At 44.6% G+C, this 13,603-nt stretch overlaps 1 protein-coding gene across 1 annotated transcript; it reads left to right on the plus strand.

Moving 5' to 3' along the window:
• On the plus strand, window positions 3,130-7,322 carry LRIT2 (leucine rich repeat, Ig-like and transmembrane domains 2). Its single transcript, XM_018042158.1, has 3 exons — window positions 3,130-3,239; window positions 3,529-4,310; window positions 6,529-7,322. The coding sequence occupies exons 1-3, from the start codon at window positions 3,130-3,132 to the stop codon at window positions 7,320-7,322; spliced, it is 1,686 nt and encodes a 561-aa protein (XP_017897647.1).

A 13,603-nucleotide genomic window follows, 5' to 3' on the forward strand; every position in this document is an offset into this window, starting at 1 on the left:
CTATGGTGATCCCATAGCATGTGGCCCTAGGAAGCCTTGTTTGGAGCTTGGCTGGAATCATGACATCTCCATGATGTCTTTTTTTTTTTTTTTTAATGCAACATGGTTATATTCCTCCTGATCTACATGGTAGGTCACTTGGTGTAGACTTGAAACCTTACAGGGTACTAAAAGGCAGACAAGTGAAATTTAATCCTGGAAAGTGGATGTGGTTATTAAACTAGGCTATTAATCAAGAGACTCAGCAGTGTGTTAAGAAGACTAGAACTGAAAACTTTTAATCCAAGAGAGACAGAAATCAATTTACAAGTATTTGAGCATATTTTATTTGCTTATAAGGACATTGTAGTCAGGATAGCTTAGGCTTATGCTGTGCTAACAGCTCCCAGATATCAATGGCTTAACATAGAAACATTCCTGCTCTCATGGAGTCTACTTGAGTGAGTGGGAAATAAGGATGGAGAAAGGGTCCTGCTCTCTTATTCACCCAGGAACACAGGTTGGTGAAGGCTCTACCACCTGGAATGGCAACACTTGTTCCAACAAGAGAAAAGAGAACTTGGAGAATTCATGGAGGGACTTTTGAAACATTATTTCCTCCATTTCATTGGCGTGAATATTGGTCATGTAGCCCACCTATTTCAAGAGGGCCTAGGGACGTAGTCTTCTGCGTGTCTGTCACAGGCATGCCCCAGAGCAAGGGGAGCCTAGAGGACCATCTCAGACGTGGTTGGAGCGGGTGGAGGAATGAAGGAAAAACACCAGCTTGAGAAAGAGAAACGATAGCACATCTGCTCCCTCGTCCTAGGTTGCCTAGTTCTCAGTCTGAGCTCTTCCAAAGTTCTGGTCATGAGACTTCCCTCGTGGTCTAGGGACATCATGCTCTCAATGAAGGGGGCCCAGGTTGGATCCCTGGTCAGGAAACTAGATCCCACGTGCTGCAATTAAGAGTTCACGTGCCAAAACTAAAGATTCTGCATGCCACAGCTAAGATGCAGCAGAGCCAAATAAATAAAAAATATATATATATATAAAAATTTCGGTCATGTTGGAGTGACTTTTTTCCAATTGAATAGACAGGAAATCTGCTGCTGCCCAGAAGCCATTTTTATCTAATTATTTCACAAATATCGAGTAACTCCTCTCCCGTGACCCCATCTCTACTAAGAATCCTAAGAGACAAGTTCCTAAGTGCATCCTGCCAGAAGGGAGATGGAAGTGTAGTATTCTCAGATCCCTTCTCTTTGTTGTTCCATCTCTTGAGTTTAGTCTAGCCAACAGCACAGCTACTCCCCATGCCCAAACATCAGCTAAGGAAAGCAGCGGATGAAGGAGTCAGGAGAGGAGAAGTGGCAGTGCGAAGGAGACCGGGCTGAGTTCAGAGGGGACATGCCAGTGGGCGTTCTCCTCAAGCTCCCGGCAGACGACTGGAAGGCTGAGTTGAGCAGGATTCTTTTAAGAAAGCTAGATGGGATGAACAGAGAAGAAACTGTAGGGGATGTAGGGCTCTTTTGGCATTTTTATTTTGGGATGAGAAAAGAACTCACTGGTCATTTGTGATACCCGTGGATTGAATCACATTTTCCCACAAAGCAAGCCTGACAAAATCTTGACCAGCCTGCCAGGGAACTCTGGAATGAAAACCACCCATCGGAGTTGTCCCCCATCATGCCAAACCGGCCAGGTCCTTGTGCCCCCACATCAGTCTCTGCGTGAGGCTGCCTTGGGAAGGGCATGCAAGCATTGATTTATTCCTCAAAGGGTGTCTGGGCAGCACCTCTCCTTGTTGGCCACAGCTTTGTGCCCGAGGCACTCTCCTTCCTTTCCAATTTTTTTTAACCTGGAGAGGAAGTCCAGCTATCTAGCCATATTGTAGAGTTAGGTTGTCTGGAAACTCCAGCAAATATATTTGGCTTGGATGGAAAGCCTGGGATGTAATCAGCTTAGTTGGTGACCCATTTCCCCATCACTGGTTAGCTACTAAGCGGATTTTCTTCCCTGAGGTCTTTTATAGGGTATAATATATATCATGAATCTTAGGGGAACCCGTGGAATTTTGATAGTCATCAGAAGTAATAGTACCCCAAGTAAAAGAAAGTGACTGTCTTCAAGAGTCTATTGGTGTGGGAGGTGAATTAAATTTTATTGGGTACCTACTATATGTTAGATACTTTATTTTGCATAATCTTAGTATTTCCTAGAAACACTAAAAAGTGTTAATTTTCTCCCTTTGCACAGAGAAATTCACTTTTTAAAGATTTCAAGATTAGGAAGCATAAGCTAGAGAGAAGGCCTCATGGGACCAGATTCATAGCAATCTTGCTAGCCACAACATTCCTTGCATCTAGCAAGGGTGTGGCTTAGAGCAGATGACCAATTTATATTTATTGAATGAATGAAGAATGGCAAAGTATCCAGAATCACATAGAATCTCACTTAAGAAAATTTAACATGTGAGATACACTGCATTCAGGATAAGTTATGTGATTCAGGATAAGAAACGTGCTTTGATTTAATCAGAAAGCAACAATCTTGTGGTTTAACCTCTGTACCATGATGCTTCTCTGATTCTGGTCATCCAAGCAGCAGGTGACGCTGTCTTAACTCACAAGACAAATGAATCCACCACATGCTGGAGATATTGCCACTGATAAGAGTGGTTCTAAAATTACTTTGTCAACCATCATCTGAATTTGCATTTAGAGACTGGTTGAAAGTTCTGGGTTTCAGGAGCCAATTGTGATCGATGAATTTTAGATGGATTCTGGCCCAACCACCTGAACCATGGTGCTCAGGAAAGCACTCATTGCTTGTTTCTCTGATCTTTTCGTATGAGACTGAGCGGCGGCGGTATCAGGATTGAATTAGACATCTGCCTGAGAGTTTGCTCTATGGACTTAAGAGCCAGAAAGAGAGTGAATTTTCCATCTAGTTAGGAGAAATAGCTCCCTCTTCTGGGTTCTTACTGAGCTTGTGATCTGGGCCATAACAGACCTCAGGGCATCCAAGGGCTTTGCTGTTGCTGTGCTGACCTACATCATTATGGATTACCAATAATAGGATTTGCCACTTGGAGGCTTGGACTGTACTTATTTAAAAAACTCATAAGGTAGTTTCTTACAGAAGGCTATGGCTTCAGTTCCTCACTATTTCCTGCTAGTTCTGGTCTTTCTGGATTCACATGCGGCTCAGCCATCCTGTCTGCCAGGATGTGCCTGCTCAGAGGAGAGTTTCGGCAGGTGCGCTGGGCTAGCAAGATCCCAGAAGGTTGTAGGGGAGTGGGTTTTCTTTGGGATGATGTGGTGTGGGAACAGGCCAAGATTTGGCAGGAAATCAGCAAAATCTCTTTGAAACTCACTTTAGTTGGTGCTGAAGTTTTATAAACTCTGCATTTTTACCAGAATGGGTCTAACTCAAGTGAATTGCATTTTTTTCTTTCTAATTCATACATCTAATACCGGGATGACCCTGATCCTACTTTCCAGACTCTTGATGTTCATCTCAAAGCTGTTCTGTTTTTTTGTACAGGACTCTGAAGTGCGTATCTATCTCTTTGGGAGAGATCCCAAGGAACCTTCCTGAAGAGTTCAAGCAAGTGAGAATTGAAAACTCACCCGTATTTGAACTGCCCCGAGGGTTTTTCATCAACATGCGCACTTTGGAGTACCTTTGGCTCAATTTTAACAATGTCACTGTGATCCACCTAGGAGCCCTGGAGCACCTGTCAGAACTGAAAGAGCTGAGACTGGAGGGGAACAAACTCCGTTCAGTACCGTGGACAGCATTCCGTGCCACCCCGCTCCTGAGGGTCTTGGACCTCAAACACAACAGGATTGATGCACTCCCTGAGCTGGCTCTTCAGTTCTTGGTCAACCTGACCTACCTTGACCTATCCTCCAATAGATTGACAGTTGTATCCAAGAATGTCTTCTTGAACTGGCCAGCCTACCAGAAATACCAGCAGTCTGGCCATGAGGCTGAGATTCTCTCCAGCATGGTGCTGGCACTACACGACAACCCCTGGTTATGTGATTGTCGCCTCAGGGGACTTGTCCAGTTTATCAAGTCTGTCAGCCTTCCAGTCATCCTGGTGAATCCCTATCTCATGTGCCGAGGTCCTCTCTTCAAGGCAGGGCAACTTTTTCACGAAACGGAGCTCAGTGTTTGCAGGAAGCCTCAGATTTCAACCCCCAGTGCCAATGTCAGCGTCCAGGTGGGACAGAATGTGACCCTGCGATGCTTGGCACAGGCTAGCCCCTCACCAACTATTGCCTGGACTTATCCTCTGAGCACATGGAGGGAATTTGATGGTGAGTCCATGCACCCTTTCCACATATCTGGTGGGCTGGGGAGTTCTGTAGCAACCCTGTCTTCAGAAGAGAAGTTCTAAACTGGGTCAATCATGAAGGAGGGGTGCAAGTAAGATTGGGACAGGCTTGAATTATACTCACCACGACAGAAAGAATGCCTAGATAGTGCCCTACTATTGGCAGTATTTTAAATGGTTGCATACAGATCTCTATAGGACGTATGATGTAAATACTATATTTATACACTAATGTGTTTATATATTTGTTGCATGCAGATCTAGCAATATGATATTTATATTTGTTACACACAGATGTATATAATAATATATTTATATATGTGTTGCATATAGATCTCTATGAGATGTAAGGTATAATTATATATATTACATATGTATTTGTGGCTTACATATATATATGTTGCATACTGTATGTAAGACATAAATATATATTAGTTGACTTAACATACTGTATAAATATTATAGAATTCTATATGAACACATATATTCTTTAAAAGCCTTCTAGATGCAAAATACTATACTGAGTATTTTTAAATCATAGAATTTCTGACTAGAACTGAGTCTAGAGATAACTTATTACTTATTTCTTAAACTTTTCTGAGTTAACTCATCTGAGGTTCTTGTTTGAAATAAAATTTTCAGACCTCTCTTTGGAGATTTGATTCAATTAGACCAGGGGAGACCCTGAGAGCATTTATTTTAACAAATGTTTCTTCACACTCTCATTCCCTAACCTCCAGCTAGCTCTTACCAAGCAAGGTTGGGAAGTCCTAGGTATTGAGTGAATTTCATACTTCCTACCACTATGTTGATCAGACCGTATTGGCTTGAAGTTGCAATACTGGGACCCAGGGAGAGACCTCTAGGGGTCCCACTGCTGGGATTCGAACCTGTCTTTCATTTCCTGAAGTTCAGGCTCTGCTTTCATACCTCAGCAGAAGTCATCTTTAATGTTGACCCTGCAGGTTTGGAGCACATCATGAAGCCAGGGATGGCCTTTCTGGAGGAATCTTGACACTATCTAGAAGACAGCTGGGAATATCTAAGTAAAACTGGAGAAATACAGTCACTCAGATATTATACATGGTGGCAAAACTCTGGAAAAAAAACCTAATTAACTGAAATTTTGACTTTGTCCTATCATTTTGATTACATCTTATTGGCTCAAGGTTAAGTACCAGTGAAGGAGAAATACAGCATTTGTTGTTGTAGCTTCTTTGAGAGTGGTGAGGTACATCCAGATGTTATCTTTGTGATACTTTATCATCTGTCTCTTGGGTATTGTGTTCAATCCATTCTCTCAATAATAGTAACAGCTAACACTTACTGAGCACTTACTGTCAAACTTATGGAGTGAGTACTACAATCATCCCATTTTACTGGTGAGGAAACTGAAGCCAAGAGAATCTAAGCAACTCTACTTACTTAGTACATGGATTTTACTAATTTACTAAGTAAATGCAAGACCATTTACTTAGTCAGGGATAGATTCCAGGCATTTGGCTCCAGGCTCGGAGCCTCTCTACCTCTGCAAAGTAAAAAGGCACTTCCTGAAGCTCATGATACTGTACAATCACACTATTGTTAGAGATCTCCTAGAAACCAGGGGATAGCTTGGCAAGGCTAAAGTCGGTTGGTAGGAGGAGCTAGTGAAGCTGAAAGAGTGTGATCTTCATACACAGAAGAACAAGGTTCCAGATCAATCGATGACTCTGAACAATTCTAATGATGGACAAGTTGCTTAGTCCCTCTAGTCCTCAACTTCCCATGTGTAAAAATTGGATACTTACCTTACAGGGTTGCTGAGAGGCAAGAGTGAGTGAGTCAAAGTCACTCAGTTGTGTCTGACTCTTTACGACCCCATGGACTAGACAGTCCGTGGAATTCTCTAGGCTAGAATACTGGAGTGGATAACCTTTCCCTTCTCCAGGGGATCTTCCCAAACCAGGCATTGCATCCAGGTCTCCTGCATTGCAGGCAGATTCTTTACCCATTGAGCCACAAGGGAAGCCCAAGAGGCAAAAACCTGGCACCAAACACATGCTTAATAAATGGTCACCACCACTTTAACAACAACAACAAACACCCCCCCCACCAGAAAAATAAAAATAAAAACACACACTAGCATTGCTGGACACCCTCCAGCTGACTGTTTATCAGAGAAGTGTCTACTGGAGTTGTTTTGTTCTCTCTCCACCCAGTGTTGACCTCGTTTACTGCAGAAGATGCTACTCTGTCTGAGCTGGTCATCCCTGCTGCCCACCTGGTAGACAGAGGCAATTATACCTGCATGGCCTCCAACTCCATTGGCGTGAGTACCGTGGTCATCTCCCTCGGCGTCCAGCCCGCCCAGGCCCTGCTCGCACCGCGTTCTCTTTTCTCCCCCTCAGAGAGCGGCGCCTATGTTGACCTGCGGGTGGTCAAGCAGACGGTGCACGGGATCCTGCTGGAGTGGTTCGCGGCGGCGGACACTCCTGAGAAGTGGTTCACGCTCTACATTGCGTCGGATGAAGCCTTCAGGAAGAAGGTGGTCCACGTCGGCCCGGGAATCAACACGTACACGGTGGATGATCTCCTCCCTGGCACAAAATACGAGGTCTGCCTTAGCCTGGGGGGGCAGCCTCCGCGCCAGGGCCGGTGTGTGGTCTTTGTGACCGGCCGAGACGACGGCGGGCTGGAGGGACGAGAGCGCCTGCTGCACACCACGGTGATCCTGTGCGCGGTGCTGCTGGCGGTGCCTGTGGGCGCCTACGCCTGGGCGGCCCAGGCGCCCTGCAGCTGCCGGGCGTGGCGCCCGCGCTGGTGTCTTCGCCGCAGGAAAGCCCCCAGGTGCCCCCTCGCGGCCCCAGAGCTCAGGGACGACCCCTACAGAGACCACACCGCCGTCTGCGAGGACGGCCTGGAGCCCGGAGGTGCTGAGCGGGAGGGGGACGAGCAGAGAGCCGGAGAGGGAGATGACCACCGGGGAGGGCTGGTGTGGACCTCCAGCCCTTAAACTAATTCTCTGTGGCGGCTCAACTTGGCTCGAGCCATTTATTCAGCAAGCGTTTATTGAGCACCGACTCAGTTCCAGGCTCTGAACTTCACACAGCGGTCCTGGAGACAGTCTTTCTTACCTTCATGGAACTGATGCCAAAGGAGCTTCGTCCAATTAATCATTTTATTATCCATGGTGACTGGAGATTAATACATGTTATTTTGTATGTAAATAAATGTATAACATTTATATGTTTACATGGAACATTAACACATAATACATTTCACATATGTTATCCCACTGGAGAAAGGTAGGCTGCTACCCCTTATTACAGGTGAGGAAGCAGAAGTTCAGGAAGTTATAACCACCTGAGTCTGATGTTCTGAAAAAGCTGCCTTTTGGGGTGAAACGAGAGCTGGTGGGTGATGTGAGTCTCCATGGGTGGGTGTCTGTGTCCCGCAGAGCAGTCCTTGGTGCTCCTGAGAGCCTGGCATCGCCAGCACTAAGGACCAGGGCACTGGCTACAGCCCGGGGCTCATGTCTAGTGATTGTTGGAAACCAAAGTCATATGGCTGCCAGGAGCCATATCCGGAAGGAAAAGAATCTCTATAAAATCATATGACTATTATTATTGTTGTTACTATTACATGATCCTGATTCCCACCTATTTTCTTGAGACTGTGAGATAACAGGCTTATTTGTTCAGCCCTGTCTTCCTAGTATCTCAGTGCTGAGTATGACAAATGTTTTTCACATGAATAAGGATATAATGCCTACTTCTGTTTCCAGTCAATGTTTCAAGCCCTCCTTTAAACTCCTGAGAGGTGACTGTTTCTTCTTATCTACACTCACATGGGTGGGGGTCCCCATGAAACCCAGGGATGGCTCACTGTCCCTCCAGGCAACTCTGATGATGGAGGTCTTTCCCAGGGTTTAAACTCACATCTATGTCTTCACAGCTTCTCCAGCTTGCGACAGGAAAACCTTCTGAAGGTCTGAGGGTAAGCTGGCCTTCTTGTGACGTCCCCAGAAATATTTTCTCCCTCACTCCTTCCTACCTTCCTTCCGAGTTCCTTCCAGGTCTATCTTAAGTATCATGTCCTTCCTCCAAGTAGCCTTCCTGGACTTTCCATGCCTATGGAAAAGAAATAAGGAATAGAACAGGATGTGCAATGTTTTTGTTGCTTGCGAGCTCTTGGGGCAGAGGCTGACCTTTCTTGCTGAAACTACTGGACTCATCCAACCCCTGGACTGTGCTGATAATCAATTTTGGTTGTAATGAATTTTTAGAAATTGAAGACAGCTCTCATATCAAACAAATTGTTCTGTTAATTCTCATTGATTTTCTTCTGAGCAAGAAGTTTTTTATGGAAAATTTCAGTCATACCAAAAGTAGAGACACTCTTGTTCCTCCCCTTCGGTCAGCTTCAAAAAAAATTTTTTTTTATCATTTTGCAGTCTTATTTCATCTAGTCCTTGCTCTTAACAGTTGTTGATTTTTTTTTTTTGGATGTGGACCATTTTTAAAATATTTATTGAATTTGTCACAATATTGCTTCTGTTTTATGTTTTGGGTGTTTTTTTTTTTTGGCCACAAAGAAGGTAAGATCATAGCTCCTTGAAGAGGGATCAAACCCGCACCCCCTGCATTGGAAGGTGAAGTCTTAACCACTTGACCACCAGGGAAGTCCCTCAACAGTTTTTTTTAACTGGAGTGTTTGTGGCAGATACAAAGCTTCACAGCTTACCTGTGAATATTTTAGTGTTATCCCTAACAGATAAAGAAGTTTCAAAAATACACACTCGCAATGCCATTATCACACCAAAGAACATCCATTTTTGAATGATATGTATATAGTTTTATATATATGTATATATATATGCACATATGTATACAAACAACACACACATGTATGTTATATGAGAGAATTTGTTTATAGAAATTTCCCCTGATAAAGTTGTTGGAGCAGGATAAGAATGTACTTCCACTGGCCTCCAGGTACTTCATTCCGTAGGATCAAAGGCCACTCATAGTTCTTGGCGGGTGGGCGTCGCAGCCTTCATGAAGGGGCCTGGGGCCAAAGTGAAGGCAGGAGTGGATGCTGTGACCTCCACTTCTGGCAATGAAACCTTCGTGGTGGGCGTGGACAGAGGGGCAGGAGGAGGGAAAGGAGAGTAGAAGAGACGTGTAGGAAGCGGGAGAGTCAGGAGCATGTCCTGAGCAGGGGTCGTGCTCAGCTGAAACTGTGAACTTGGGAATTTGGGGCAAGGGAACACAGTCCACAGAGGAATTCTGAGAATCTGTCCCTTAAACTTTCCCTTAAAAAATCCTAAAGTAAAGATGTGCGTTACTCAGACTGATTAGGCATTATGGTTAGCCAATAGCATTGATTCTGCAGCCCAGGTTCCTGGGCTTAAATTTTGGCTTTGCTTCTTACTGGCTTTGTGACTCTATTTTCCTTGTGCCTTAATTTCCTCAGATGTAAAGTGGAGATAATAATAGTAACTACTGCATAGAGTTGTCCAGATGATTATATGAATTTTTACATGTAAAGTTCTCAGAACAATGTCTAGCACACAGTAAGCCCTCAATAAATGTTATCACCATTTAAGGCATCCGTGTCCATTTGTGTTTTCTTTGACTGACTTTGCAGACACTGGTCATTAGGAACATCAGATCTTACTAGGTTTACATATGTGTGTATATGTAGAAATACATATATAGGATACATATGATAGGATACTGAAATACATATGATAGGGATACTGAAAAGAGGAACTCCCCAGGTCAGTAGGTGCCCAATATGCTACTGGAGATCAGTGGAGAAATAACTCCAGAAAGAATGAAGGGATGGAGCCAAAGCAAAAACAATACCTAGCTGTGGATGTGACTGGTGATAGAAGCAAGGTCCCATGCTGTAAAGAGCAATATTGCATAGGAACCTGGAATGTCAGGTCCATGAATCAAGGCAAATTGGAAGTGGTCAAACAAGAGACGGCAAGAGTGAACGTTGACATTCTAGGAATCAGCGAACTAAAATGGACTGGAATGGGTGAATTTAACTCAGATGACCATTATATCTACTACTGCGGGCAGGAATCCCTTAGAAGAAATGGAGTAGCCATCATGGTCAACAAAAGAGTCTGAAATGCAGTACTTGGATGCAATCTCAAAAATGACAGAATGATCTCTGTTCGTCTCCAAGGCAAACCATTCAATATCACAGTTATCCAAGTCTATGCCCCAACCAGTAACGCTGAAGAAGCTGAAGTTGAATGGTTCTATGAAGACCTGCAAGACCTTTTAGAACTAACACCCAACAAAGATGTCCTTTTCATTATAGGGGACTGGAATGCAAAAATAGAAAGTCAAGAAATACCTGGAGTAACAGGCAGATTTGGCCTTGGAAGGCGGAATGAAGCAGGGAAAAGACTAATAGAGTTTTGCCAAGAAAATGCACTGGTCATAGCAAACACCTTCTTCCAACAACACAAGAGAAGACTCTACACATGGACATCACCAGATGGTCAACACTGAAATCAGATAGATTATATTCTTTGCAGCCAAAGATGAGAAGCTCTATGCAGTCAACAAAAACAAGACCAGGAGCTGACTGTGGCTCAGATCATACATATATATACACACTATATATATATATTCAGTCCTAAATATTCATTGGAAGGACTGATGCTGAAACTGAAACCCCCACACTTTGGCCACCTGATGTGAAGAACCAACTCATTGGAAAAGACCCTGATGCTGGGAAAGATTGAAGGTGGGAGGAGAGGGGGACAGCAGAGAATGAGGTGGTTGGATGGCATCACCAACAATGCTGGACATGAGTTTGAGTAGTGTCCAGGAGTTGGTAATGGACAGGGAAGCCTGGCGTGCTGCAGTCCATGGGGTCTCAAAGAGTCGGACATGACTGAGCAACTGAACTGAACTGATACACACATAATGACAGAATATCTATGCTAATATCCTTCACATTCTGTTGTTCAGTCGCTCAGTTGTGTTCAACTCTTTGCGACCCCATGGACTGCAGCACGCCGGGCTCCTCTGACCTCCAGTGTTTCACGAAGTTTGCTCAAATTAATGTCTATTGAGTTGGTGATGCTATCTAACCATCTCATCCTCTGTTGCCCCCTTCTCCTTTTGCCTTCCATCTTCCTCAGTATCCAAGTGTTTTCCAAACAGTCAGCTCTTCACATCAGGTGGCCAAAGTATTGGAGCTTCAGCTTCAGCAACAGTCCTCCCAATGAATATTCAGGACTGATTTCCCTTAGGATTCACTGGTTTGCTCTCTCTGCAGTCCAAGGGACTCTCTCAAGAGTCTTCTCCAGCACCACAGTTCAAAAGCATCCATTCTTCAGCACTCAGCCTTCTTTGTGGTCTAACTCTCACATCTGTACATGACTACTGGAAAAACCGTAACCTTGACAATATGGACCTCTGTTGGCAAAGTGAGATCTATGCTTCTTAATATGCTGTCTAGGTTTGTCATTGGAGAAGGCAATGGCACCCCACTCCAGTACTCTTGCCTGGAAAATCCCATGGACAGAGGAGCCTGGAAGGCTGTAGTCCATGGGGTCGCTGAGGGTCGGGCACAACTGAGCGACTTCACTTTCACTTTTCACTTTCCTGCATTGGAGAAAGAAATGGCAACCCACTCCAGTGTTCTTGCCTGGAGAATCCCAGGGACGGGGGAGCCTGGTGGGCTGCCCTCTGGGGTCGCACAGAGTCGGACATAACTGAAGTGACTTAGAAGAGGTTTGTCATAGCTTTCCTTCCAAGGAGCAAGCATCTTTTAATTTAATTCACATTCTGTTTAATGAATGTTTAAGTAGTGTTCTGTGTAAATAATGTTTCAAAGAGGCAGGAGTTTTAGATTCAATTGTCATGCTCTTGGGAATTTGTTTAGAGCTTAGACTGTGTCATTTTAAGTTAAGTGCCTTTGATGCAGCAGACATTTGTAAGCAGGGCTACTTGCTTTTAGAGTGAAGCCATTGCTGCTGCTGCTGCTGCTGCTGCTGCTAAGTCACTTCAGTCGTGTCCGACTCTGTGCGACCCCATAGACGGCAGCCCACCAGGCTCCCCCATCCCTGGGATTCTCCAGGCAAGAACACTGGAGTGGGTTGCCATTTCCTTCTCCAATGCAGGAAAGGGAAAAGTGAAAGTGAAGTCGTTCAGTCGTGTCCGACTCTTCACGACCCCATGGACTGCAGCCCACCAGGCTCCTCCGTCCATGGGATTTTCCAGGCAAGAGTACTAGAGTGGGGTGCCATTGCCTTCTCCGGAAGCCATTGCTAGTCTTAGGTATATGTAGTTAGCAACCTGAGAGAAGTGTTTTGTCCTTTTTCTCTTTTATTTTTGCTTGTTAGAGCCTGTATCCCTAACACCTAGAAGAGGGCCTGAGACAGGTGATATGTATATTCAGACATTGTGTCACTAAAAAAGGATTCGGTAAAGTATTGATTAATAAATGAATGACTGGACCTCACTAAGCCAAAGAGGTGCATTTGTGCAATTTATAACATCACCAACATCACGAGACTACTGATAGAAAGTAAGGTCACTTACTTTATTGTTCAAGTTATGGGTACTTAAGCCATTGCCGCTGCATTCTAGAAACTAAGACCTTCTGAGCACTGCCCCTCCCAGCTACTTCTCTGAATCTCCTAAGGGATCCTCCCTGTGTCCACACGGCAGTGATTCGCCTTAGTCGTCGCACGGCACCCTCCCCGTCCTCCCCGTCCATCCTCGTGTGCTTGCGGCCTTTTAGACTGTTGGGGATGCATGACTGCCTGCCAACATCCGTGCTGGGCGGGCTGACCTGGATTTTCTCAAAGCTTCTAGTCTTCATGGTGGGGGAGGGATAAACTGGGAGGTTGGGACTGACGCATACACAGTACTATATATAAAGAAAGTAGCTCATAAGGATCTACCATATAGCACGAGGGAACTCTAATCAGTACTCAGTAACGACCCATATGGGAAAAGAATCTTAAAAAAATTTTACATGAACATACATGCTTTTATGTATATGTATAATTGATTCACTTGGCTGTACAGCCAAACCTAACACAGCAGTGTAAATCAAATATACTCCAATAAAAATTAATAATAATTTTGAAAAAGCTTCCAGGCCTCAGAGTAACAGAATTCCTGCAGCCCCCAGAGAACTGGGACAGCGTGGCTCCTCCCCAGTTCTTGTCATACTTGACCAGTTGGGCTCTGGGGGGCAGCCATTGAGTACAGAGTCCCACAGATGCTCTGAGGGGCATTCTCATCAATTCCT

The sequence above is a fragment of the Capra hircus genome, chromosome 28 (genome assembly GCF_001704415.2).
Source record: "Capra hircus breed San Clemente chromosome 28, ASM170441v1, whole genome shotgun sequence".
In the NCBI taxonomy this organism is placed as follows: Eukaryota; Metazoa; Chordata; class Mammalia; order Artiodactyla; family Bovidae; genus Capra; species Capra hircus.

Excerpts from the sequence above, each read along its gene's own strand:
- LRIT2 (XM_018042158.1), top strand. The coding sequence starts at position 3,130 with ATGGCTTCAGTTCCTCACTATTTCCTGCTAGTTCTGGTCTTTCTGGAT. Across the intron at positions 3,240-3,528 it reads TCAGAGGAGAGTTTCGGCAG|GACTCTGAAGTGCGTATCTA; the intron begins GTGCGCTGGGCT and ends TTTTTTGTACAG. Across the intron at positions 4,311-6,528 it reads CACATGGAGGGAATTTGATG|TGTTGACCTCGTTTACTGCA; the intron begins GTGAGTCCATGC and ends CTCTCCACCCAG.